At 51.5% G+C, this 25,587-nt stretch overlaps 8 protein-coding genes across 8 annotated transcripts; 6 read left to right on the forward strand and 2 right to left on the reverse strand.

The window, feature by feature from the left end:
• Positions 1-171: 171 nt before the first annotated feature.
• Positions 172-1,824, forward strand: PG997_014356 (ammonium transporter; the record flags this gene model as incomplete). Its single annotated transcript, XM_066818670.1, has 4 exons — positions 172-258; positions 337-659; positions 731-1,408; positions 1,467-1,824. The coding sequence occupies 4 exons, from the start codon at positions 172-174 to the stop codon at positions 1,822-1,824; spliced, it is 1,446 nt and encodes a 481-aa protein (XP_066660858.1).
• Positions 1,825-2,508: 684 nt separating this feature from the next.
• On the forward strand, positions 2,509-5,223 carry PG997_014357 (uncharacterized protein; the record flags this gene model as incomplete). Its single annotated transcript, XM_066818671.1, has 5 exons — positions 2,509-3,255; positions 3,546-3,689; positions 3,954-4,649; positions 4,791-4,885; positions 4,935-5,223. The coding sequence occupies 5 exons, from the start codon at positions 2,509-2,511 to the stop codon at positions 5,221-5,223; spliced, it is 1,971 nt and encodes a 656-aa protein (XP_066660859.1).
• Positions 5,224-5,699: 476 nt separating this feature from the next.
• PG997_014358 (uncharacterized protein) lies at positions 5,700-6,638 on the forward strand (the record flags this gene model as incomplete). Its single annotated transcript, XM_066818672.1, has 1 exon — positions 5,700-6,638. The coding sequence occupies one exon, from the start codon at positions 5,700-5,702 to the stop codon at positions 6,636-6,638; it is 939 nt and encodes a 312-aa protein (XP_066660860.1).
• A 6,594-nt stretch (positions 6,639-13,232) lies between these two features.
• Positions 13,233-14,363, reverse strand: PG997_014359 (uncharacterized protein; the record flags this gene model as incomplete). The annotated part of the gene is made up of 1 exon (XM_066818673.1): positions 13,233-14,363. The coding sequence occupies one exon, from the start codon at positions 14,361-14,363 to the stop codon at positions 13,233-13,235; it is 1,131 nt and encodes a 376-aa protein (XP_066660861.1).
• A 2,904-nt stretch (positions 14,364-17,267) lies between these two features.
• On the reverse strand, positions 17,268-18,107 carry PG997_014360 (uncharacterized protein; the record flags this gene model as incomplete). Its single annotated transcript, XM_066818674.1, has 1 exon — positions 17,268-18,107. The coding sequence occupies one exon, from the start codon at positions 18,105-18,107 to the stop codon at positions 17,268-17,270; it is 840 nt and encodes a 279-aa protein (XP_066660862.1).
• A 1,079-nt stretch (positions 18,108-19,186) lies between these two features.
• Positions 19,187-20,041, forward strand: PG997_014361 (endonuclease/Exonuclease/phosphatase; the record flags this gene model as incomplete). The annotated part of the gene is made up of 1 exon (XM_066818675.1): positions 19,187-20,041. The coding sequence occupies one exon, from the start codon at positions 19,187-19,189 to the stop codon at positions 20,039-20,041; it is 855 nt and encodes a 284-aa protein (XP_066660863.1).
• A 161-nt stretch (positions 20,042-20,202) lies between these two features.
• PG997_014362 (type II inositol-1-4-5-trisphosphate 5-phosphatase) lies at positions 20,203-22,402 on the forward strand (the record flags this gene model as incomplete). The annotated part of the gene is made up of 2 exons (XM_066818676.1): positions 20,203-21,620; positions 21,682-22,402. 2 exons carry the CDS (start codon positions 20,203-20,205, stop codon positions 22,400-22,402), a joined length of 2,139 nt encoding a protein of 712 aa, XP_066660864.1.
• A 1,390-nt stretch (positions 22,403-23,792) lies between these two features.
• On the forward strand, positions 23,793-24,898 carry PG997_014363 (aldo/keto reductase; the record flags this gene model as incomplete). The annotated part of the gene is made up of 2 exons (XM_066818677.1): positions 23,793-24,316; positions 24,406-24,898. 2 exons carry the CDS (start codon positions 23,793-23,795, stop codon positions 24,896-24,898), a joined length of 1,017 nt encoding a protein of 338 aa, XP_066660865.1.
• Positions 24,899-25,587: the final 689 nt, after the last annotated feature.

Genomic DNA, 25,587 nt, shown 5'->3' on the forward strand with positions numbered 1-25,587 from the left:
TTTTCTTAAAATCCCCGAGGGTGGTTTCTTTTTGGTTCCCCTCAATTAACCTGTGACGCGTGTGACGAGATCTCAACTTTTTGGACATCGCAACACACAACCTCGACCTTTCCCCTGCCAGATAGGAACGAAACACACCTTCAGCCGGCGCACCCTGCGAAATCTGCCAGCATGTCGTCCAACGGTACCGTCGAGTATGACGGCACCATCGCCACGGGCGGTGACTCGCTCACGCAAGATTTGAACATTTACTACGGAGTAAGCAAGCCCTGCTCCATCACCTCTGGTGGTTATGCTTTACCAAAATGTCGAGCTTGATGCTGACCATGGCTGCAGAGCGGTGATATCGCTTGGATATTGACCTCGTCGGCACTTGTGCTGCTCATGATTCCCGGTGTCGGCTTCTTCTACTCAGGTCTCGCCCGCCGCAAGTCGGCCCTCTCCCTCATCTTCCTGTCAATGTTGTCAATCGCGGTCGTCAGCTTCCAATGGTTCTTCTGGGGGTACAGCTTGGCGTTCTCCCACACCAGCACCAACCCCTTCATTGGTGACCTGTCCAACTTCGGCTTGAAGGAGGTTCTTGCTGCTCCTTCCGTCGGTAGCACCAAGATGCCCGATGTCCTCTTCTGCCTATACCAGGGCATGTTCGCGGCTATTACGTACGTGATATGAACAGAGACCCATGTGACAAGGTATACAGTTCCTGGATGCTAACGCTATGTCTAATCAGTCCTGCACTTGCCATTGGCGCTGCTGTGGACCGAGCTCGTCTGCTGCCCATCATCCTCTTCATCTTCGTCTGGGCTACGATCGTATACGACCCCATCGCATACTGGACGTGGAACCCCAACGGTTGGTCCTTCGTCATGGGCGGCCTTGACTTTGCTGGTGGTACCCCGGTTCATATTTCCTCCGGTGCTGCGGCTCTGGCCTACTCTCTCATGCTCGGCAAACGAACAGGCTACTCCAACGCCAATGGCCTGCCTTACCGACCTCACAATGTCACCCACGTTATTCTCGGTACCGTCTTCCTCTGGGTCGGCTGGTTCGGCTTCAACGGTGGCTCTGCCCTCGCCGGCAACATGCGCGCTGTCATGGCCTGCCTTGTCACCCACATTGCCGCTTCCTGCGCCGCCATTACCTGGTGTCTCCTCGACTACCGTCTGGAGAGGAAGTTCTCCGTCGTTGGATTCTGCTCTGGTGCTATTGCCGGTCTCGTCGCTATCACTCCGGGCTCCGGTTTCGTCACCCCTTGGGCCGCTGTGATCTTTGGTGTCGTTGGTGGCGCCGCCTGCAACTTCGCCACCAAGATCAAGTTCTTGGTTGGCGTTGATGATGCCCTCGATATTTTCGCTGAGCATGGTGTGGGCGGTATCGTCGGTAACCTTCTGACTGGTCTGTTTGCTGCGTAAGTTTCACTCTGCAATCGAGTCATCCGTTAGCCTTTCTGACCATTCGATATATAGAAACTACATTGCACACCTGGATGGCACCACTGAGATTGCTGGTGGATGGATCAACCAGCACTACGTCCAGCTCGGGTACCAGCTGGCCGACTCCGTTGCCGGCTTCTCCTACTCCTTCGTTCTCACCTGCATCATCTTGTTCCTCATGAACCTGATCCCCGGTCTCAGCCTACGCGTCAGCCCCGCCGAGGAGGAGCTCGGCCTCGACGACGGCCAGCTCGGCGAGTTCGCCTACGACTATGTCGAGCTCCGCCGCCACACGACCGATACCATCTCCCATGAGATCAACATTGGCCACAGCCCGGCTCTCGGCACCCCCAAGGGAGGCCACGAGAAGGGCAGCGTTTCACCCGTCTAAAAGGCATCCTATAAGTGCCGTGGTGTGTGTGAGAATATGTTGCCCGTTACATTTGGGAACTTGGGGCGCAGTGTGGTTGGAAAAAAGCAATCGATTTGATCGCTTTAGTTTGTTTGGTTTGTGTGGTTGTGATGTAGACAGATCGAGAATATACCCCTTTGAGCGCTAAATAATACATATTAATCTACCCCTCTATACATAATGACGTGTGTTTCCTGCATATGTAGCCTATCATGATAGCCGTTCAGTGAAGCCCAGGCACAGTAACTCTCACTAGTTTTTCTGATGCTTCTCAAAAGTTCCTCCACCTTTGTTCACTGCCATGTGGTCTCCTATTCTTATCACCTTGACTATCAAGGAGACCGACTTCTTTGTCCTTAACTGTCCAAATAACAATAAACCAAACAACAACAACACAACCAAAGACCTGCATCGCATGGTGCACAATGGCAACAATAGGTTTTTATCGATGGTGGAAGTTCTTTCTAGCAAACCGAACAATTGGTTTGTTGGGTCATATAACACAGTAATGTCTCCACTATGGGAGCAAAAGCCTTGGTGGAATGAGCTGAGACGCAATTCAGGGGCAGCACTAGAGACACCCAGTTTTACTCTTAGTTGTCTACTTCTATCCATCCGTCACTTGGATTTTGAAGCAGATCCGGCTGTGTTGCTTCTACGAAGATGGAGGAGACACAATCTTGGTCCATGGGAGCCAGCCTCTCACCGGAGGAGAGCTTTGATATGATGCGGGACGTCGGCCTCAGTGGCGGCTCCCAAGCTGACTACTATCTCCAAGTTTGCGCAATGTCGCAGGGGCTTGATGCCACCGCAGATGATGATGATGATATTTCCGGGCCAGATCTTTCCTCCTACTTCACTAACCACACCAGCAGTGGCTCGAACGCGGCCAAGGACATGATGGCAACTGCAGCTTCTCCGTCTTCAGCAGACTACATCAAGACGGAATCGGAACCCTCACAGCAAGACGGAGACGAAGATGACAGCGACGACGCCGCCACCATAATAACCCCGATCGACTACTCCGAGGCCCGCGAGAACCACTGGCGGCACGCCGGCTACCACGACGACGAGATCGAGCCCCTGGCCTGGGCCTGGAGCCAGCACCAGCGCCTGATCCCCGAGTGCCAGAAGACGGGCTGGTCCTGGAACCGAACCCGCCGGGACCCGACCGCGCGCGACGTCTGGCGCGAAGCGTACCGAGACCTAAAGGGGCGGGACGCGCCCGAACCGCCCGCGCCGCGGCCCGCGCCGCCGCCGCCGTTCTGGATGTGGGTGAGCGGCCGCTGGACCCTGGTGCGCCCGCGGCCGATGGAGAGGCGGAGGGAGCCGGTCGAGGAGTGGGACTGGGCGCCCGTTCCGTGCGAGTGCTGGCACTGCGCTGCGCATCCGGATCGGGGGTGGGAGCAGGTGCGTAGGCAGGAGCAGTGGATGCGGTACTTTCAGGATATTTATGATAGCGCTAATAATCGGAACGGCGGGGTGCGATAGGTAGAAATAGAATCATCACATTGATACATACACATATTGACCGGCTGACTTAACCCCTGGACTGTCGAAAAGGTATGTCTCTCCCTACCAAGTTTGGCCCCAAATCCGTTGTCGAGGCTGGGAGCATGGGAATGGGACATTCATTCGTTGACCTGTTTAATTAGCTCTTACTTGTTCCGGCTATTTATCCGATGCCTGGTGTGTGGCAGGTTCGACATGAGCCCCGTATCGTGTTCTACGAAGCAAGCAGGTACGCGCGTCTAGGGCACGCCCTCTTCCAGCCCGAGGTTGGGTCTTTTGTTTTCGAGTGGGAGATTGCCGACACCGCTCAGGAACAGAAACGGAACGGCTGGGTGCGACTGTGTCGGGACTCGTACAACTGTTGAACAACGTCACACCCAATAATGAGCCTCGTAAGAGCAAAGGGCAAACACGAACACAGAAAAAGGCACATTAACGACGGGTGTAACCCAGCGGTCAAGCTCGAATTGATTACAGAGCAGACCAAAATAGCAACAACCTTTTCTATCTCTTCTCCTTTTCGTCATTAAACATCCCCTCCTACTCTCCCCCAGAGCCCCTTTTCAATCCATTCCAAGACTACCTAGTATTGCCAGAAACCACATCAAGAGCAAGTTACCCTCCAAGCCCTCCTCCCCCTTTGTTACCAAAAAAGAAACAAACAATGCCACCCATACCACCCCCCCGTCCCCAACACGCACGGCGTCGAGCTGCCCGCCCGCTACCGGATCTGCCTCCTGACGGACGAGTACACCGACTGGGTCAAGGCGCTCTACAGCGACGGCTTCCTGCTCCGGGTCACGATGTGGGCCGCCATGAGCCGGGCCGCCCCGCCCGGCACGTCGCGGGTCCACCTGGCCCTGCGCGCCTTCACGGAGCTCGACTGCTTCCACCGCTACCTCGTCAACAGCGGCCTGAGCTACGCCATCTTCGACACCGAGTACGCGTTCCGGCGGGCCGGGTCCGCCGAGGCGGGCGGGCGTGTCTATTGGGGGGACGACGGGCTCCTTCTTGGCGCGCAACAGCAACAGCAGCAGAACGGCGACGGCGCTCATGGCGACGGCGACGACGCCGCGGAGGTGGACCGTTTGGTGGAGGGGATGGATTTCCCCCTCGTTTGCTACGGGCTGTCCCACGACGCGTTCGCGCCGCATCCCCCGGCGATCCAGAAGGTGGTGAACACGTTCTACCCGCTGCGGGAGCCGGTGTTCGAGTACATCCATGGGCAGTTGGACGAGCGCCCGCGGGAACATCCCGGGAGGCGGCCGCCGGCGGGGCCCTGTGAGGTCTTGGTACGTAAATCCTAGTTTTCTGTGCGACACCTTTGTTTTCCTGGACGGAAGAGGGAAAGACCAAAAGAAGAAAAAAAAGAAAAAGGTGTGGGTGATGAAGAGATGCTAACGCTTAGACGCCGGTTTTCCTCAAAACTGTAGAAGCGCAACGGCTGCATCACCAAGCGCGGCTACGAGGGCCGCGGCCTCATGACGGCGCTGAACCGGTTCATCGCGCTCGAGGCCCGCGCGCGGGGGTTCCGGGGCCTGTCGCTCGGGACCAACTCGCCGTCTGATCCTGCGGAGCTATCTTTTCGATATGGACGATGAGGAGGAGGAGGAGGAAGAGGGCGAAGAGAAAAAGATGGTGAAGGGAAAGAACCCGATGGCGGCGGCGGGAATGCGAAGTTCATTCTTTGCTTACGTTGACGATTTCGGCAAGTTCTCCCTGGCGGATTTCGGCGTGGAAGAGGAGGGCGGGAAAGACGGGAGGGAGGTTTATCCGTTTCGTGGATACGGGTGCAAGGAGAAGTCGTGGACGATCTGGTGCGATTTGGCGCCGCCGTCGCCGTCGTCGCCGCCGCGGTCGTGTTGAAGGGTTGCTCACCGGGGTTGCGGGATAGTTTGTATGTCGGATGTTAAAGAAGAGGGGGGCTCAGGTTAGCTGCAATGTAGATGCAAACCCCAAACAAAACCGACGACATGGAGTGTAACCAAAACCCCTCTACCAGCTCTTCTTACCATGCCATCTAGATGCAGTGCTTCGAGGGAATGGATGTTAATAGCAACTTGCATGTACCAAGTCTGGATCGCGGGCCTTGCCTTCTCTGAATGGAAGGAACATTTCGTGCTTGCATGCTGAAACTGGGACGACTGCGTAGCTCCTTCCGTTGCAATAAGCCAACCAGCGAAAATGGATTCTTTGCTATTGGAACTTGTGCTTTTCACTGCCCCCCCATGACTCTTTCACGCTTTATGCTGAAGCAACCCATATGCATAGCTTTCCAACTTGGTCCCCCAACAGTTATCTTTCCGTCACAGCCACGATATCATTGACAGAAACAGTCCAAGATGGTTACAGCCGAACCCCAACGGATCTTGGAGTGGAGGCCAGAGTCGCAGGAGGCCTTCAATTACTTTCATTCCATTGACTGGTGCCGCGAACTCCTCCAATTCATCCCCGGCCTCCGCCACTTCAGGGTCGACTACGAAAACCGCAAGGCTCGCGGCTGGGATCCCGTCGTCAGCGGCATCTTGGCCCACCCTTACGCCGCCGGCGTTCGGCACTTCCTGAGCACCCTGGCCGACGCCAAGACCTTTGCACGTCTGGACAGTCCACAGAACGCAAACAGGGTCTACGGGACACATCAGGAGCCGAGGCCGATCACCGATGACTTCCTCAACCACGTACACCTTGTGCCGGCCTTCGTGCCCATTCCCGAGGAAATCAACCCGTTCCCCCAGCACATCAACTTCTACACCCTCGGCGCCGACCTCGCCGGCGCGCCCGACCTCGCCCACGGTGGCGTCATCGGCCTGCTCATCGACAGCATCTTCACGCAGATCGGCTTCGTGCACGCGGACCCTCACGCCCAATTCTACATAGACAGCATTTTCGTCCGTTTCCTACGACCCCTCATCATACCACCGGCGCCACAGAACACGACTAGCCCACAGCAAGACCACATGCAGCAAGACTCCATGCAGCAAGATCACATGCAGCAAGATCATGACGACGGCCAGTATTCCTCCCCCTTGTCCTCGGCGGCAGTGACGGTCGTCGGCGACAGCCTGAGCGTCAAAGGCGTAGAGCACAGGAACGGTGCCGCTGCTGGAAGCATTGGCGGTGGTGGTGTGGTCAACGTGATTGTGCGCGCCCAGATAGACGGCTTCGCGACAAAGGAAGGAGAAGCTAAGATGTGCGTTCTGGCTCAGGTGGAAACTGAGGGCGGGGTAGTCTGTGCCATCGGGGAGGGTGTATTGATGGAGAGGTGGAGAAGCCCCCTTTGAAGTTTGTTATTACGACTGGAAGAGACAGATTACGAGACCGCGTGTATATTCATTGCTGCGGCGGTCAGCCCTCTTTTGGACCCTGCAGCATGACTACAACCCAGTTAATTGTTCAAATCCCAAGGAAAGATCATTCATACAAAAGGCTCATTGCTGAGATGTCTGAATTTGCGAATGGCCTCATCCTTTCCGGTCATTGTTATGGTCGATGTATGAGCAGGTAACGGGTCCAGCATGATGTATAAAACTCTTTCGTATCAATTGATCCCGGAGTTGGTCTGGTGAGGGGTATTTATATCTTTGGAGTTCCCCGCTTGGGGCTCAAACTGCAGCGGGCACCTTCGGATAAAGCATGCGAGCTACCCCTATACACAGGGGTAGCTTGTAAACGGTACAGGGTAGCTGTCACGGCGAGCATCAGCGCAGACGGGGACATAGCCACAGCGATAGGCATGTGCATCTATTGACGAGAATAACAGAGATAGAGAGGAAAGGAGAGGCTATTTACGGTAGGGACGGAGGCCGCACCTATATAAGGTCCCCGGACGGGGTTCGTGTGACCTGGGGATAGCCGTTGGTCTGTCGCTAGCTGGTGTAAGGCCTAAGCTTCGTGCTTAGCCGTCACACTACCCCCTTCTACGGAGGCCTGGCAGGGCCGGTTCCGTTTATTATTTGCCGTGGCGCCGACGGCGTCTCCTAGTTACGTTTTTTTTAATTTTTTGTGGAAGCTTATTATTAAAGATGTCGCTTAGTAGCTTATTATTAGCTGCTGCCGTAATCTATTCCTTTAGCCTAAGTGGTAGTCCCGGCGTGTTCGGGTTTATTTCGTGAAACTTTTTTACTCGTATAGCTACGTTTTTTAGGTTAATAGCCGGGTATTATATAGGGTTTAAGTTATAACTTAATTAATCGATTTAGTATTAGAGTTTACCCTTTAAAAATTTAGAGGAAATTATTTTTAAAACTGTATACTCCTATTTTTTATCGATTACCACAAAATCCGGGGGTATAATACGCTGTCCGGGCACCGGGTTTTAAAATATTTTAAATAGTTTATTAATATTAATTACACGGTTAATTTTTATCTCGACGGGGAGGTCGACCTCGTAAACGTTCTTGTACGGGTTATTTAGGACTTTATACGGTTTTACGTAAAAGTTATTTAGGCTATCATAGGGACGATTAGTGCTCTAATTTTTACGACGAACGTAAACTATATCCCTAATTTATTAATCGATAGGCCGACGGGCTTTATTTATTTATTTCCGCTAAACCTTTTAAGCTTTTTATATATTTATTTTAACGAAAACGATAGCCTCGTCGCGGCGTTTTATAAAACTTTATGTTTTTTTTTTCGAGAGTTTTTTCCGTAGTAATAACGTTATACGTAAACGTGTTTCCTAATCGAAAGTTATTTTTGGTAAATACCTTATTTTTATTTTTACCGGTGAGAGCTCGGTATTATTATAAAGCTAAATAGTATGCGCGAAATCGAAATAAGGTAATAAATTTAATTAATCGTTTTAAAAGTGACCGATAAAGGGCCGCAGTTTTATTTAAAGAAATTAATTAACGATTTCCGTTTATTTATTAGTTTAAAAATATTCGACCGTAAACCGTTATAGTTTAATACCGGTTAATTTCGTAAACTCGTCCGAAAAGTTTATTATAAACTAGGGGCCTTTATTCGAAATAATACTTTTAAAAGTATTATAAATCCGTTAAAAGAAAAAGTAATAAAGCTTTATTAATTTAGTTACCGTGCACGTTTTATAAGTAAAAATCGAGAAAAATTGCTTTCTTAACCTATTAACGATTATTAAACCCGAATCGTAACCCTTTTTATTTTTTAATATCGACTTAAAATCTATACTTATATATTATTAAGGGCGTTCCGGAATAGGGAGAGGTTAAAATAATCCTGCCGGTTTTTAACGGGTCGCGCGGCTACGTAGGTATTCGGGGTAGTAAGTATAGTATTAATTAATAAAGGCTCCTATACCCGGTTACGCGTATCGTTCTCGGAATATTTTACGTATTTTATTCCGCCCCGGATAAGCGCGGCTAAATAAACAATAAAACTTATTATATAGGCGCGTTCGAAGGTCCGTTTTATTTAGTATTACTAACTTTTTTTAAGATAATAGCAGCTCGTCGTGAAGAGTATAGTTCTCGTCCCCGTTCGATATACGCTGCCGCTTCTAGTCTAGCTTAAAGGATTTCCGGTTAACGAATAGTATCGCGTCGGCTAGTAGGATTCCTTAAAGCTCTTTCGGCTTTTTAATCTCCTCTGTGCGGCTTTAATCGGCGGAAAATACTATTTACTCGTCCGAGAGGAGCGCTATAACTGAATTTATCGATATACCGCCTGCGAACGCGCTAAGAGGGAGGAGGACCTGAGTTTTACTCTATTCTTTAACAGCCTGCTACGTTACCAGGTTTTCGGCCTTCCGCGAAAAAGTATCGGTAACCAGGTTCTGCTTGCCGGGCTTATAATAGAGCTAATAATCGAAACGAAAAAGAAATTTACTTTATAAAGCTTAACGCGAGTTAAGCTTTCGTTTTATAACGAAATATTATAAAGCTTAATAATCGGTATAAATATCGAACCGACGTCGGTAAAAAACCAGCGTTTATTTTTATTTTTATAGGGCGCGTATTATAATTAAAAGCTTTTTATTATAAATTATATAATTATATTCCGCCGGTATTATCGTTTTAAAAAAAAAGGTAATTAAATATTATTCGCCTTAATCGTTTTCTTGTATAAGCACTGTCAATACGACCCCGTTAAAGGCATTAGTTTTCACTTTAGTGGCGCGGTCTTTACGGAAGTGCGAAAGGACTGGCGCGCTAATAATAGCGGCTTTAAGCTCGTCGAAAAAGGATTAGTATTCCTAAGTTTATTCTTAAAACGAAAACGCGGTTAATTTATATAAAGGTTTCGCGATACGGCTAAATCTATTAATAAATTAACGGTAAAAGTTATTAAATCTAAAGAAAAACTGGAGTTCCCATACTCGTATAGGCGGTTTCTAGGCAGTTATAGCGGTCACCTTTTCGGGGTCGACCGAGATACCCGTAGTCGAGACAATATAGCCAAAAAACTTAATTTTAGTCACGCCGAACTCGCTTTTCTTAATATTTACTTAAAGGCCTGCTTCGCGTAGCTTTTATAAAACTTAACGAATATACTCCTTATAAGCTTTTAAGTCTTCGAAAAAAATAAGAATATCGTCGACGTAGGCGGTGTAAAACTTATCGAGGAACGGAAATAGGACTTTATTAATATAGCGCTAAAACGTATTAAAATTATTATAAAAACCGAAAAGCATTACCCGGTATTTATACTACCTAAAACGCGTTCGGAAAATAATAAGGTCTTTCGATTATTTATTTATTTTAATCCGATAAAAAACCTATCGAATATTTAATTTAATATATACTTTTATACGTATAATACGTTTTAATGTTTTTTCGATTAAAGGTAAAAAGTAACGGTCCTTTTTAATATATACGTTTAATTCCCGGTAATCGATATAAAATCGGAGACCACCGTTAAGTTTTTATATAAAAAAAACAAAAAATCCGTATTTAACTTTATTAAATACGATCTATTCCTTTCGAAAATTCTCGGTAAAATACTCCTTTAAAATAATTAGTTAATCGGTAAACATACTATAAAATAAATACGTTCGTATAAAAGGAGCGTTAAGGATTAACTCGATTTTATAGTCGCTATCCTAGTACGAAAACAAATAATCGCTCTTTATTTTTAAAAAACGTCGTAAAATTCTTCGTAATTTTAAGGCAGCTTTTAAAGAATTTCGTCCCGGGTTACTTCGTTTTTTTATTATAAAAAGTTTTCGATTAACCGGTTAAAAATAAAAACCGAGAAATAGTATTTATTAATAACGTAGTGTTTATAATTAACCGGGCGCCGTAAGTTACGAAAATAAGCGTCCTTTAAAATTAAATAAACGTTTAAAAAAAGGGGAAATAGACCCGGGCGCTTCGGAAAATCACGGGGTCGGCTCGGTAGTATAAAAGCCTTTTTAAGTGCCTGATCTATTTTCCATAGCGCCTTTCGCTAGCTTTACTCCTACGATATAGCTCCTGTAATCTTTTTTAAGATTTTAATAATAACTACTGTAGTCGGTGGAACCTAATTAAGCTTTCGTGCTTTCTATCGACGGTCTCTTCGCTCTATATTGCGCTGTGCTTTTTAATCGAGCTTCCGTCGAAAGTTCCGTACGGGTATAGTAATATCGGAACGCTAATCCTTTTAATACGATAAGTCCGGAGGGAAATAGAGGCGTTAGCGGCCGTAGTTTAGCATTAGCCGATAATAAAAAGAAAAACCGTAGCCCGATAATTATTTAGAAATCTTATCGATCGTTTAAATTAGCTTTTAAGAGAGGTATATCGTAAAAAATATAACCGTATATTTAGAAATTAACCGTAATAAAGCTTTAAATTAACTAAATAATTATGTTTTCGAATTCTTTTACGGTAACCGGTTTATTATAAACGGTTTAAGGGAGAAATTAAGCCTAGGCGAGGCGTGCACAAAACGCCTTATTAGTTAACAGTTATATTTATACTCTAATATTAATTAATACGCGTAAAGAAACAGCGATTTTATTTCTTTTAATTATTATATTAATAATAAAGGTATTATTTTCGATTAAATTTTTAAGAGAGGAGAGTTCGATTATTTCTGCCGTTAATTAATTAATATTAAATATAAAGCCTAAGCGGGAGACTTTACTTAGGCTTCCTTTTTCCCGACTTTTCCGACGAGCTATAAAATTTAGTTTACTCGATAATCGCATTTATATTTATACGATCTTTCAGGCATCGATTAATAAAATAGCTAGCCTTTCTATAAATATAATAGGTAAACTTAAAAGGGTTCGGTGTAGTTTTAAAAGCTAGCGATTCGCGTATAGCGGGTATAGTCGCCCGAGGAGCGTTAGTGGGCGTTCTTGCCGAGGCGGCTGGAACCGAGCTGGTAGGTTAATAGATTAACGTGGTAACCGGGGCGTTTAATTTAAACGTAATAAGTTCGAGGGAACGCCGGGCTATTATTTTAGCGTCTATATAAAAAGACTTAGTCGCCCGGGGTGGAGATTTTTTAGTTATTTTTTTTAATTATTAATGCATTTCGGAATAACGTACGCGGAATTTTTAAAAGTTTAAAAACGAGTTTATATAATAATATAAAATAAGGGTCCGTAATCGGTTAATAAACTTTCGATTTAGCTCGTATTTTTATTTTAAATGCGGAACTCTAGTTAAATTAGTTAACCTAATAAACTTCGCGTAGAATTCGAAGAACTCCGCATCGGGGTTTATTTAAAAATTAATTAGCTCGTCCCTAGCTACACTTTTACGGTTAAGGTTACTAAACGATAATCGCAATAAATCGTATACCTTACGAAAAATAAAATATACTAACGGGGAGCTCTTATTAAAATAAAAGGCTAATACGACTATAGCAGGCCCCGAAACTAACGATATAAACTAAGCGAATCGGGTGCCCTCGTTCGGGAAAAGCTACGTATTATACTCTAGTTTATAAGACGTAAGCGTTTCCTATTTTTTAAAAATAAGGGAGACTTTATTCGTTAATTAGTTCGGATTTCGTAATTTAAAAGTATATCTTAACGCTACCGCGGTAACGGTTATTTTATACGAAAGTTGCCGTTAAGGTAAAGGCAAGTTAAATAACTCGAACCCTCGCTCCACGGAGAGTAATAAAGGGGTAGGTCGGGAAGTAACTAAAGTAATATCGGACTAGCCCTCTAGCTGGGCGAGGCGGTTCATTATAAACTCTAATTGCTGAGATATTTTAGCGAGGGGGTCGGTGGTCGTAATAGGCAGCTCTGGTGCCTTTCCTTTAAGGGCGGAAGCCTCTGCGGCCCTACGAGGGTTGGAACCATGGGCTCCAGCTCTAAATCGTCCTAATGCGGCACCCCGGGTCTTAACTCGAGCGCCGAAGGGAACTTCAAAGGGAGTAGCCGCTGGTGCGGCATAAATCGTGCGGTCATCGGAAAGACTGTCGTTTTCCGGGAAGGGAGTGTTCGTCGCTATATTTATAGGTAGGCGGAAAAAAAAAAGGACGCGAAATAACAACGTATCTAAAAAGAGTAAAGAGTAATTAGGCCTAGGAGACAAAGCAACCTCGGCTCTAAGTAATCTTTATTATTATATTACGGCGAGCATCAGCGCAGACGGGGATATAGCCATAGCGATAGGCATGTGCATCTATTGACGAGAATAACAGAGATAGAGAGGAAAGGAAAGGCTATCTACGGTAGGGACGGAGGCCGCACCTATATAAGGTCCCCGGACGGGGTTCGTGTGACCTGGGGATAGCCGTTGGTCTGTCGCTAGCTGGTGTAAGGCCTAAGCTTCGTGCTTAGCCGTCACAGTAGCTACCAAGCTCGTGTTTCCCGCCCTTGTTCTTACCAAGTTTAGCTAAATCGCGTTTGCGTTTGAGATGCACGAACTATCAAGTAGCGACATTAGAAATCATGAAATCAAATTTCTAGCTTTTAAAACATGTACCGAGATTTTACACTTCTGTGGCTATTCTTCTTTCCCACCCCTTAGCATATCTATGTCGACGAAGCCATACCAAGACAAACCGTCGACCAGCCGGTCCTTAAACGCAAACCCCTTTTTCACAGAGCCGCCAAGACCCCTTTTAACTACCCACACAGCGCCATCATCGGCCGGCAACACTCCTTCTCTCAGCTTCTCCTTCCCCTCCTCACCCTTCTTCGTCTCCGGTCCCTCTTCCCCAACACCCACACCGCCCGCCGTTCTCTCCAACACCTGCCGCGCCACCCACCGCTCCAGCACGACGAACAGGCCGACGCCGGCGATGTAGAGCTGCGGCCCGAGCGCGACGCCGCCGTCGTGCATGGCGACGACGGCGCTCAGGAAGATGGCGAAGGTGTAGACGTCGCGGTAGCGCCGGCCCAGGGGCCCGACGCCGCCGAGCCGGCACAGGGCCCAGACCAGCAGGCGCGGGTAGACGAAGGAGGCGTTGACCATGGCGCTGGCGCGGTAGAGCTGGGCGGGGCTGCGCCAGGTGGCGGAGGTTGGGAGTTTGTTCAGGAGGAGGCTGAGGAGGTTGAGAAGGGGCAGGAGGATGGAGGAGGGGAAGTGGGAGGCGGCGGTGGTGGTGGGTGTGATGTTGGTAAATAGAGAGGGGGAGGATAGGAGGAATGAGCTCGCGGTGAAGAGGATCCTGAAGAGGGTCTGGGAGTGGTAGACGGGGCGCAGCATCGATTTGTGGCCGGCCCAGACGCGGTCTCGGGCGAGTACTAGCGAGGTGTGGCATTGGATGAGCATGAGTATCAGGTCCAGGAGGTTGGCTGTGGGAAGGCGGATTGCCTCATGTTGCCGTATGACGTCCAAGTTGTAGGCGTCTTGGCTATATGTCCATAAGGACGCCGTACTCGTATTGTAGATATCTCGGGCAGCCGCCAGTTTGTTGTTGTTGCTGCTGCTGTAAGGCAAATAGTATTCGCCATGGTACCGCCGTCCGTAGTACCTGACCACCTCGGCGACGCTGAGGATAATGTGTAGGAGCAGCGTGGCGTTACTCGGGCGGTGCAGGGCTTTCCAGCATCGTTTGAGGGTCCCGTTGATCTGGAACCGGAAGACGAGCGTGCCCAGTGTGGCCAGAGCCAAGACTTCGAGATGGATCATGGCGATGACGATGTCTGACGGCTTCTATCAACCATCGATGGGTTGTTTATTGTATTCTTCGGCGCCAATATCTGGCTTGCGGCTTGTTGTGGCAGCCTAGTGAAAGTCGAAGAGAGAAACGGCGAGGGATAGGCTTGTTTGTATCCCTTTCAAGATCCGTGTTTCTCTGTGCAAGTGGACAGGGATATGGTTGGTTGTTTCTTCGGTACGCACAAGGTGGCGTTCTTAGGCGTGTTTGGGAGTTAGAGAGTAATAGTCTGAAAGACGAAGTGGGCGTGGAAATGGGGAATATTAGTGTCGTTCTCTGCATGATATGGATATAGTCGAGACCGCCAATGATTCTGGCTTGCCCAGGGTAGGAGGGAGGGGCGGGCGACGGTGTTGCCGCACCGCCCTCCCTAGAGCTGCCCAACACGTAAGAGTCACGACGAGCATTGCTGCTATCTTTGACTTGCGTGCATGGGTAGTAGCTGTAGATAGCACGTGAAGAGGTCTGGAGCCAGGCATCAGAAAGGTCATGATTACGGTGTTGGGGGCCGTGTAGGGCTGACGCCTGACGGGGGTTGTATTGCAAGCATCTGGGCCTGGGCACCTGAGTTGGGATCCTGGTCTTTTGGGTACCTGGTCTGGGTGGATACAAGTAAGCATGTCTCGGGAGATGGAATGCTGAGCCCATCTTCCATAAGGTTTGGTTCCGACGTTATCCTCGTGGAAGCGGCTCGGGGGATAACTAACTGCTTCTCCCCAACCAAGAAGGAGGTACTGAATGCACGTATACAGATTAAGTAGCATGTATCAAGACCGGGGGGAACTGCGCATATGATAGGAGCCAGTCAGCATTAAACAAGAAGCGTAGACGCGCATAGACACCTGTACTTACTAATGCCTGACTAGTCGTTAGGTTGGCTGTGTTACCCCAAACGGCCGTCGAGACCTCTGACCTAAAATCCTATAGGCCCGCTGTTGGTCCAATTCTAACCAATGGTGCGCTCTGCTCACCAGCCGCAGGGCATCCATGTCGGGCTTGCACTCAGCCAACCGAAGGATTCCGGAAGCGACAGGCCAAGGGAAGCATAATGACGCCACCGAGCTGTCTTATATAGCGGATGAGCTGGGATCCTTCGAGTGCCCTGCCAACTGCTTCTTTCATCGTCGCAACCCCGGAGAAAGAGCCCAAAGAAGACCAGTATAGGCAACGTAGTATGCATGCAGGCACATACACAGAGCATATCTGCTTGGTCAATGGCCACTCCTCCCTTGGGTAAATACGTCCGCCAACGAGCGGACTTGGGCGCCGTAGCCAACACAACAATACATGGCCAAGTGGCCGTAGTAGAGCGGCTGTGAATACGTGTATGATGTAGTAGTTAGGTATATGTAGTAAGCCCCAACCTATTAGCCACGGGGGGTCTAGCGTCGTATCGATCCCGAAAATAGCTACAATTGCGGGCTCTTCTACCCGCCAAGCCGCGCGCAGCAGGCAAAGAGAGAGCTCCACTAGAATTGAGCGCGGCTCACACCCCTGAAACCGCACCTTGCCCACGCTTGTTCGCAAGCGTCGATACTGGTTACCGGCTGGCCGTTTCGCCATATTGGCTGGGGGTCTTCGAGTTAAGATCGTAATGCGGCAATCCCTTCCTAACTCGTCGTAGTCGATAGCTCACTCGATCTTTCTAGAGGGACCCCGACGACTCGCTGCTAAGGATGACAAGTATGTCTGTCTATACTGATGCCTGTGGCCTTCAGCGGTTTGTCACGTTGACGACTGGGAACGGAAAGGAAACATCCGTCAGCCATCAAACCATGTCGCTTAGCGCTTAAGTAAGACGGATGGACCCAAAGATACCTAATAAATAACTGGATCTTTTCTACGTCGAATGTCATAAAAGTAACCATATCACATGTTCTCGGGGAAAAAAAAAAAAAGATGTCGCGAAGGCGAAGTACACCAACACGGTGTTGTTTATCGTTTGGCTGGCACAAAGGATGAATTGGAACTCCAACTAAGTCGGGCCGCCCGAGAGTCGGATCAGTTGGTAGCCGTTGAATGGAACCTTAGACGGATGCACCGGCGCGCGGCTAGATTAGGTGAATCCGGCAAGACACCCGTTGGAGACGATGCTGCTTTCATCGACCTTCTCCAACTTCAGCGACTTGTCTTCGAGGGCATATGCATCTGTCCGAATCTAGTCCTGTGACAGCACCGTACCGTTTTCTGGTTCTGCCCTGTCTCGGCTAGCATCTGACATGTTGCTTTGTCTCTGGTTGGGTCGCTATGATAGGATTACGTTCATTGCAGCATATGCACAGGACACGACGAAATTAGACGAAGCTGACTCGTGACTAGGGATCGATGATCTAGATTCGTGAGCGGGCGCATGATGCCCCCAACCACATCACGTCGACCGTAGGTAAGTAAAACCTGGGTCTGGGTGAATAGTCAACCAAGATTTCAGCTGGCTCAACCACACGACGAATATGGTGGCGGAGCCTGTCGAGGGAACGTGGGAAGCGGGCCGCATAAGCAGAAGTCTTGTATCCCTTGCATGCGAACCATTCGACCACTGGATGCTGCGAAATCCCATTGCCCGCAATCCAAGCCACACCAGTGCCAGATAGTCACGTTGCTTCTCCACCGCTAAGCTTCCATGTACGGGCGTCTCGAATCGCATGGGCATGGCTGTATATAGTCTTGTAAAGGCCTTGCCGTGCACAAACTGCACATACTGATATTTGGAGCAGGAACACCAGGCATACTGAGAACGCGTGAGTGGAGATACCCAGGAGCAAGAAGTATGGAGTTTGCTTACCCTAGCATATCGTGGCTGGGCTGCCGTATGGACTGATCGCATTCACATCCCAGCTTCTTGGTCTCAACTGCTCGTCGTCGACGATTTGCGCTCCTCATCTGCCAAATAAATCGCTGAGGCTGACTTTACGGCCAATAGCCTGCATTGCCGGCCCATAATCATCTGCCGCCTGGCCTGGCGCGGCGCTGGCGGTACCTTGAGCATTGATAATACTCTCCATCTCGCGTATGCGATCCCACATCTCCTGAATGATGCGTGTATTTGTGCTGCGCGTGCTCTCCTCGTCGGCGTGGATCCAGAGCCCGACGACTCGTGGCATCCCCTCGTCCGTCTCGCCGTTGAGCTTGAAGATCAGCAGCTCCTCGCTCGCCTCGATGGCCTCGACGTCGCTAAGGTCCAGGATCATGTTGTTGAGGCCGCGGCGGTTGAGAACGAAAATACAGCCCTTGGACTGAGCGCCGTGCTGGAAACCCTGCGCGGAGGACCTAGGGGTGGCGTCGACGTTCTGGGCGCACACGAACATGGTGCCCTCGATGCCGCTCTTGTCCCAGGAGTTCAGCTCGGCGCTGAAGGTGTATACGACGGCATTGGCGGCCTGCGACTTAATTTGCGTGATGGAGGGCAGATAGCGCTGCAGTACACTCAGGTTCAGGTCGGTGTTGGTGCGTTGCGCCAGGATGGCGGTGGACGGCGGCGGGTGGGAGGCCATGTAGGAGGCAGTGTCGGACTCGTAGTCCGAGGTGATCTGGTTGTTCAGGGCTGCTTGTGCGGCAAGATGCTGGGAGCGCGTCCGTTGGTGCCCATGGCCTGACCTCTGCGGATGCGATTGCTGGTTCGTGTTGGGCGTGGTCGAATGGTGCGAGTGCATATGCGAGAGGGTGGGCTGTTGCGACTGCTGTTGGCCGCGGTTCTTGCGCGGCGTGGAGCGAGACATGGTTGATAGTGGGCTGATTGATAGTGGCAAAGGTTGTTGCTATTGGGTGTTCAATGCAACTGAGAAGTGTGTGAATGTGTGCGTGTTTTTGCTTTGGTGCTTGAATACAGTACTCGACAGTGAATAAATGAGTTGGGATGTTGGTTGGCACCTGAGTTTGACAATCAAGCTTCAGGCAGTTGGAGTAGCTCAATTGACGCTTCTCCGGGGGCCTTTGATTTGCGGTTGAGAGAGCAAGTGCCCAGCAAGTGCCCGCGCAAAGCCCGCAATTACTGCCTGCCCACGCCCATTGCTGCCCAATAGAAGAGCCCACTGATAAGAGTTCTGGCGGTTGACTGCTCTCTTATCAGACTGTACCTGCCCTGCAGCGCAGCATGCTGGTATGCAATGCAGTGTGCCTTTGCCAGTGCTCTCTCGCTCTGCTACAGGCATTCAGCACCAGCCACCAACGCCATGGCATTTCCCGCGAGTTCGTCCGAATTCAATTGCCCGGCATGTAACAATGGCCCTTGGCCCTCTAGATTAGCATGTGAGATTCGATGGCGCCTTGACAAATGACGGGATCAATATGGTCCAGCCTGCAGGTCCCTTATCAAGATCTGCCTCCCTTCCTCGAGATTGGATCTCTGTATGTTGCGTTACCACTTCGTCCTCCTTGAGGTTGTTGCTTGATTGCCCATGAGTGAAGACCTACCTACCCAACCTGCCAACCTACCTAGCCAGGTACGACCCAGACCGCTTCTACTTGACTCAGTAGCCCATCTGGCTTCAAGCAGGCGCAGCCGTCTGACAGCCGTGCTGTGGTGGTGTGCCCCGCCTACGTCACTCGCTCATTTGATTTCATTTCCCTTCGAATCCACGCGCCCTCGTGATCGCCATTTGATTCAAGATGCTGGCCGTAGTTTCGCATCGCGCCACCGACAGATAACACCGAGGCCACATCTCTTTTCCCCCTACATTCGTTGCTGTATAGTTTCCTGTCTATTTGTATACCCCACCCTCTTCTTGTGACGCGCAACACGACCACTGTCTCAATTTTCTGCGCGACACCGCTTGCGTGACCGCCTGAAGTCGCCGACATGACTGCCTCCGACGGCGCATCGACGAGCCAGCAGTCCGATCCCGTCGAGGTCGAGCAAGACCTTGCCAACGGCCCGACCCACTACTCCCTATCGCGAGCCCTCCTTGCGCGCAAGGACGAGTACGTACGACGCCACCGCATACGTGTCAAGGTCGGATCATGGAATGTTGCAGCATGCCCGGGCACCGACAAAGACCTCGCCGGCTGGTTTGTCGACGGGAGGGGCCTGGACAAGAGCATAACCAAGCTCGACCTGCACGACCAGGGAGGTAAAGGCGCCGAGGAACGCGACGTGTCGGAAACCAGCGGTTCGTCACAGACGGGCGAGGACGACTCGGTCCGGCTTGTGGGCGGCGCCGAAATAGGGCTCTATGTCCTCGGTCTCCAGGAGATCATCGCACTCAACTCCATCTCTCAATATGCCGACACGTCAGCTACGAGCAAGTGGCAGGCTGCTCTGGAGGCTGCTATGCCGCCATACTACAAGCTGATCACTTCGCAACAACTTTCCGGCCTACTTCTGCTCATGTATGCGTCGCCCGAGGTCGCAGACACTATCACCAATGTTTCTACCGTCTCCGTGGGTACGGGGTTGCTTGGTTACATGGGAAACAAGGGAGGCGTCTCGTCGCGCATAATGCTGGGTGAGACCACTCGCATGGTCTTCACCAACTGTCACTTAGCTTCTGGCCACGACCAAACGAACCTGGACAGGCGTTGCTGGGACTACGGCCGGATTATGGCCCAGACCCAGTTCGCTCCTTTAAACCATGGGGGAATTCTCGAAGACGAGGGTGAAAAGCTTGGCGATGAGGACTTTGGTTTTGGTTTGGCGACCTCAACTACCGCTTAGATGGGCTCCCCGGCGATGACATACGGCGACTCTTGATGCTTCATACACGGGGAGAATACGACTTGAGCAAGCAGAACAACAAACCGAAACTCGATGGAGAGGATGGCGTTATCATAATGCAATCCGATGACGATCGGCGAAATAGCACCGATACTCCAGCAATGATGCGAGAGACCAGTTTTGACAAGCTTGACGACGACGATGGGACCACCGACCTTCCTGATCCCGATGACTTCCTACCCGATCCGCATGATGATCCGGCATCGGTTCAGGCTACTATCGACTCTTTACTACCCCATGATCAGCTTAGTCGCACCATAAAAGCCCGCAAAGCTTTTCATGAAGGATGGAGAGAAGGCGCCATAACATTTCTTCCTAGTTATAAGTATGACGTGGGCACGGTAGGGCTCTTCGATTCATCGGAGAAGCGCCGAGCCCCCAGTTGGTGCGACAGGATACTCTACAGGACCCGAAAGGACATTGATCAACACCACCAGAAGCTTATAGACGAGGTTGAAGCAAAGAAGAAAGACGAGGATATGAAGCAGCGCGGGATTGATCATGCCGCAGACGACGAATCTGTACTCTTTGATTACGACCCGGTCAAGGACGCCGACACTGAAACCAGCAGCACTAAGATTTACGACTATGATGAATACGACGAAGACGACGATGCCCCTGAAGGAGGCGATACGGAGACTGTTGTCACGAAGGACGGTTACAAGGATGGAATCAAGCTTGATGTATACACGACGCATCAACGTGTAACGAGCAGTGATCACAAACCCATAGTGGCTCTGTTTACGCTCGACTATGACGCTGTGGTTCCAGAGCTGAAGGCAAAGGTGCACGCCGAGGTAGCTAAGGAGCTCGATCGCGCTGAGAATGAAGGAAGGCCAGGTGTCACTATCGTCGTTGAGAAGGGCGCGGCCGACGAACAAGATATGACCGATGGAAGTGGAGGAATACATTTTGGGGATATCAACTTCTTGGATTACAAGGAGCGGTCTGTCACTGTGGCCAATACCGGCCGCGTACCTGCGACGTTTTGCTTCGTTGCGAAACTGGGCATTTCGGGTGAGGCTCGGGGTGAGAAGCATGGCACTGCCCCGCCTGAGTGGCTACACATTGACATACAGCCCTCCTCGATGGTCAAGATGGTAAATGGCGAGAAGACGGTGACTCTGGAGCCTGGAGAGACCGTGTCGGCGGTCATCGACCTCTCTGTCACGGATTTATCCCATCTCCATCAACTGAATGGAGGCATAGCATCCCTTGAGGATGTCATAGTCCTCCGTGTGGAGAACGGCAAGGACCACTTTATCCCGATTCATGCCAATTGGCTGCCATCGTGTTTTGGTCGCAGCATTGATGAGCTTATTCGCGTTCCACCTAAGTCTGGTGGACTCCGTGGTTTCGTCAAGAAGCTACAAGGTGATGGTACCAAGTCTGACAATTCTCAGAGCGGCAGTCGCATCCCTCAAAGTGCCGATGTGCATACATCGTCTCCACCCGAGTTGTTCAAGCTAACCGAGGCTATTGAAACGCTCACGGAGCGCTGCGTTGCGGACGAGAACATGTTAGAGGGCGAGGCCGCCAAAATTCCACGCGATACAGCTGGGTGGCCTTTCACGACGCAGTTCCCGGAGCCACCGTCGTCAGGGGGAGTACGACGAACAAGCCGCGGAGGACCAGCGCTCCCTAGCCGCCCTAATCAAAGCTCTGGACACCGATCACCCGGCTCAGCTCCTGGATGCTCTACCCCCGAGCCTGCCAGCGCTGAAGCGCCTCGAACTCACGGCGCAGGTCTTCGTCCTATTTTTACGTTCTCTGTCAGACGGCATCATCTCCGGACCGCTGTTCTCGCAGATCGAAGCGGCCTTGCCGTTCCTCTCGCCCGCCACCATGGCCAAACCCGGCAAGGATGTGGAGGACGACAAGACGGCCATCCTCGACATCCTGGCCACGGCGCCCTACCACAACATCTCCTTCGTCTTCATCACGGCGATAATCTCGCGCGTGGCGTCGGAGATTGTGCCGCTGACGCGCGAGGAGCTCGCCGCGCTCGATTCGGACAACCTGCGGATGAAGCGGGCCAGCAGCGTCCGCGGCCTCGGCGTGCTGCGGCGGACCACGAGCAGCGCCGGCCGGGCGCCGAGCGGCAGCATCGAGGGCGTCGACGAGCGCAACGTGCAGCGCCGGCTCGCGTGGGAGAAGAAGGTGGCGGAGATCCTGGCGACGGCCATATGCAGGCACGGCGCCGAGGGCGGCTCGGCCCCGACGGAGAAGCAGCGCAAGGCTAGCGAGGAGAGGATGCGGGGGCTGGTGCAGATTTTCATGAGGCGGAGGGACAGCGCCTGACAAGCCGGTTGAGCACCTCAAACACGTTTTGCGACCTGCGAGGTGAGAGAGAGGTGCAACTACACTACACTACACGAGATAGAGGAGGACGGCGGGCTTTTTGATGATACATACAATAAGATTCCCACAAGGTTTTCGAAACTGGTATTCTGGAGTAGTAGAAAGACAGACAGACGAGCAGCATGGTTGCCGAAGTATGCGTGTAGGTGGCATTCACACAATACATGGATTTAATGTTAGAGTACCTACTAGACTTGGACCTTGAACTTCAGCATGTATTGGGTGTTGGAAGGGGCGTGCCGTGAATGATACCAGAGCTTGCTGCTGTACAACACCCAACTTTCATGTCATTGATGATGTGTTGTAACGCTCATTCCGTTTCAATTCTGCCTGTTCTCAGTCGCGGGGTCCGCGCATCGCGACGCCTGAGAAATGGCTTTTGATTTATGGCTCCGAGGTGTCCGCGGACAGCAAGTAGACATGTAAGCCGGTCCGTCGAATGCCGCTCTTCCCTTCATATGGGGGGCTAGGCGGGGATTCTCCAGGGGCACCGCGACCCTCCGACGCGCTCGGTGTATATCAGAATCCGATCTTGTGTTGCTCTGATTTGCCTCAACAGCTTCTTCAGCAATGATCGAGCAATGGACTTCGGGTGGCATATTTGTCCGCTCAACTCAAGGGTTTCTTTTTGGTGCTGGGGATGAATGGAAGTCGGCTTTCGGACTGCACATGCTTTCGACATGTCGCACTACAAGTGCTGCAGGGTCCAATCGCAGGTTAATGCCATAAACGTCTCTGCGTTCCGTTTCGTCCAATCAATTCAGTGATGCCCAGCTTATCCTGCGACCACCTTGGACCGAATTAGGTAGGTAGGTCGTGGATTTGATCCTGCTTAAGTCCGGGCCAGAAACTGCGAAAGGTGGGGAAGGGACATGCAAGTTTTGGCTTGCCGACACACACACGCAGCCAAACCGCCACAACGGACAACTGGCGGAGATAGGGTGCGGCTGAGTCCGGACACACGCATCGCGAACGGAGCGAGCTAACAAACTCCCTGTACTACGGTTTCAATTGATTCTGTAATAGTATCATGTGTACGGTAGTTTACGGCTGTGGCTATGTGAAGGATAGTGTCCTCCAGAAGAGAGGATGGATGACAGATCGGATTCGCATGAGGTGAAAGCCACAAGCGTCAACGGCGCGTCATATATAAGGGACGATGCCGGCCACCTGTCTCAACGCTCGAAATTGGACATGATCAGATTCAAACTATTGGATTAGACAAGCCGCATGCTTATAACTCCCTACTACTACTTACTATTCTGACTCTTCACGGGGTTCACTCAACTTCAAAGGCACATATACATACAGCAGCATAGACTCCGACAAGATGCCCCAAATCGCCGGCAAAGAAATCGGCCCCATAGGCTATGGCATGATGGGCCTCTTCGTGAAACCCGACCAGGCCTTCGAAGCCCTCGACGCCGCCCTCGAGCGCGGCTGCAACTTCTGGAACGGCGGCGAGTTCTACGGCCCGCCCGACAACAACTCGCTCGTGCTCCTGGAGAAGTACCTGGCCGCGCGCCCCGAGGGCACCGCCGACAAGATCGTCCTGTCCGTGAAGGGCTGCTTCTCTCACGCCACCATGTCGGCCGACGGCAGCCCCGAGGGCGTCCGCCGCAGCATCGACGGGTGCCTGGCCCAGCTCCGGGGGCGCAAGACCAAGATCGACATCTTCCAGTGCGCGCGGCGCGATCCCAAGGTCCCGCTCGAGGTTACGCTGGGGGTCATTGAGGAGGAGTACGTCAAGACGGGCAAGGTCGGCGGGATCGGGCTGAGCGAGGTGAGCGCGGCGACGATCCATGAGGCGGTCAAGGTGGCGACCATTGCCGCGGTCGAGGTGGAACTGTCGCTGTAAGTTGAAATGGTTTCGGTTATCAACATCCCTACCTAACAGCGATACTTCTCTCTCATCGCGAGCCTGAGGCTAACATCACACACAGCTGGTCGACCGACATCCTCACCAACGGCATCGCCGCCGCCTGCGCCCAGTACGGCATCCCCATCGTCGCCTACTCGCCCGTCGGCCGCGGCCTGCTGACGGGCCAGTACCAGTCCTGGGCCGACGTGGAGAAGGCGGCCGAGACGAACCCGCTGGTGCGCATGTCGCCGCGGTTCGCCAAGGAGCACTTCGAGACCAACCTGGAGCTGGTGCGGCGCGTCAGGGACATTGCCGAGGCGAAGGGGTGCACGCCGGCGCAGCTGGCCATCAACTGGACGCGCGCCCTGCCCCGGTTCTCGTCCTCGTTGAAGCAGGCGATGCCAGAGGGGGCCGTCGTCGTGCCGATCCCGGGCTCGTCGGCGCCGGGGCGCGTGGTGGGGAACGCGACGCTGGTTGAGCTGACGGAGGACGAGATGAGGCGGATTGATGAGGTCCTGGATCAGTTCGTGCCGGCTGGGCCTAGGTACCCGAGCTCGGTCCCTATCAACACCTAGGTTAGGCAGGTGATAGAAAGAGGGAATCGGGCGGCTGTGGCGCGAGATATGAGGAACGGTGCGTGATACTAGCGTAGGCAGACCGCAATGAAAGACCAAGCTCTCCTCATTTTCTCAAAAGCTTCGAGGCGTAAAGCCGAGGCCTTGCTTCTATGGCGTTTCTAGGGGACTGGGCTATGTGGACACGGCTGAAAAAGCTCAGGCTTTTCCTCGCAATAGGCCGAGCACGTCAATCGACACCTGCATAGTCTCCACGCGAGGTTCACCGTGACCGCCGTGAAATTGCTGGCCACTGACAGGATCAATCAATGGCCCGGCGCTTGCCGACCCGGTAATCGTGCATCTGTCGAGGCTAGGGCCTTTTCTCTTATTCCCTATCCCCGGTGCACCAAGCATTTGGTTCCTGAATAGCTCCCTCGGGTTTCGTGGTGCCGGACACGCTACGGTAGGTAGGTAGCGTGGTCACGATCTGGCCGAAAACGAAGAAGCTTTCTCCAAAGGGCAGTACTACCGCCGCCCATGCCTCGTGTCACTACTGCATGACTGCAGCTCGGGCATCGCCCCAGCGGTCCTGCAGTGGTTAGTTTCCTTCCCAAGTGGTTTTCTGCCCGGGTGATGGATAAACGTGGTAATTATGCGGTCGATTGTGGGAAGTCTGTTTTAGCCAGTGGGGTTGGGCCACCTGTGCA

The sequence above is a fragment of the Apiospora hydei genome (genome assembly GCF_038363865.1).
Source record: "Apiospora hydei strain CBS 114990 chromosome Unknown utg000010l_segment0_segment0, whole genome shotgun sequence".
In the NCBI taxonomy this organism is placed as follows: domain Eukaryota; kingdom Fungi; phylum Ascomycota; class Sordariomycetes; order Amphisphaeriales; family Apiosporaceae; genus Apiospora; species Apiospora hydei.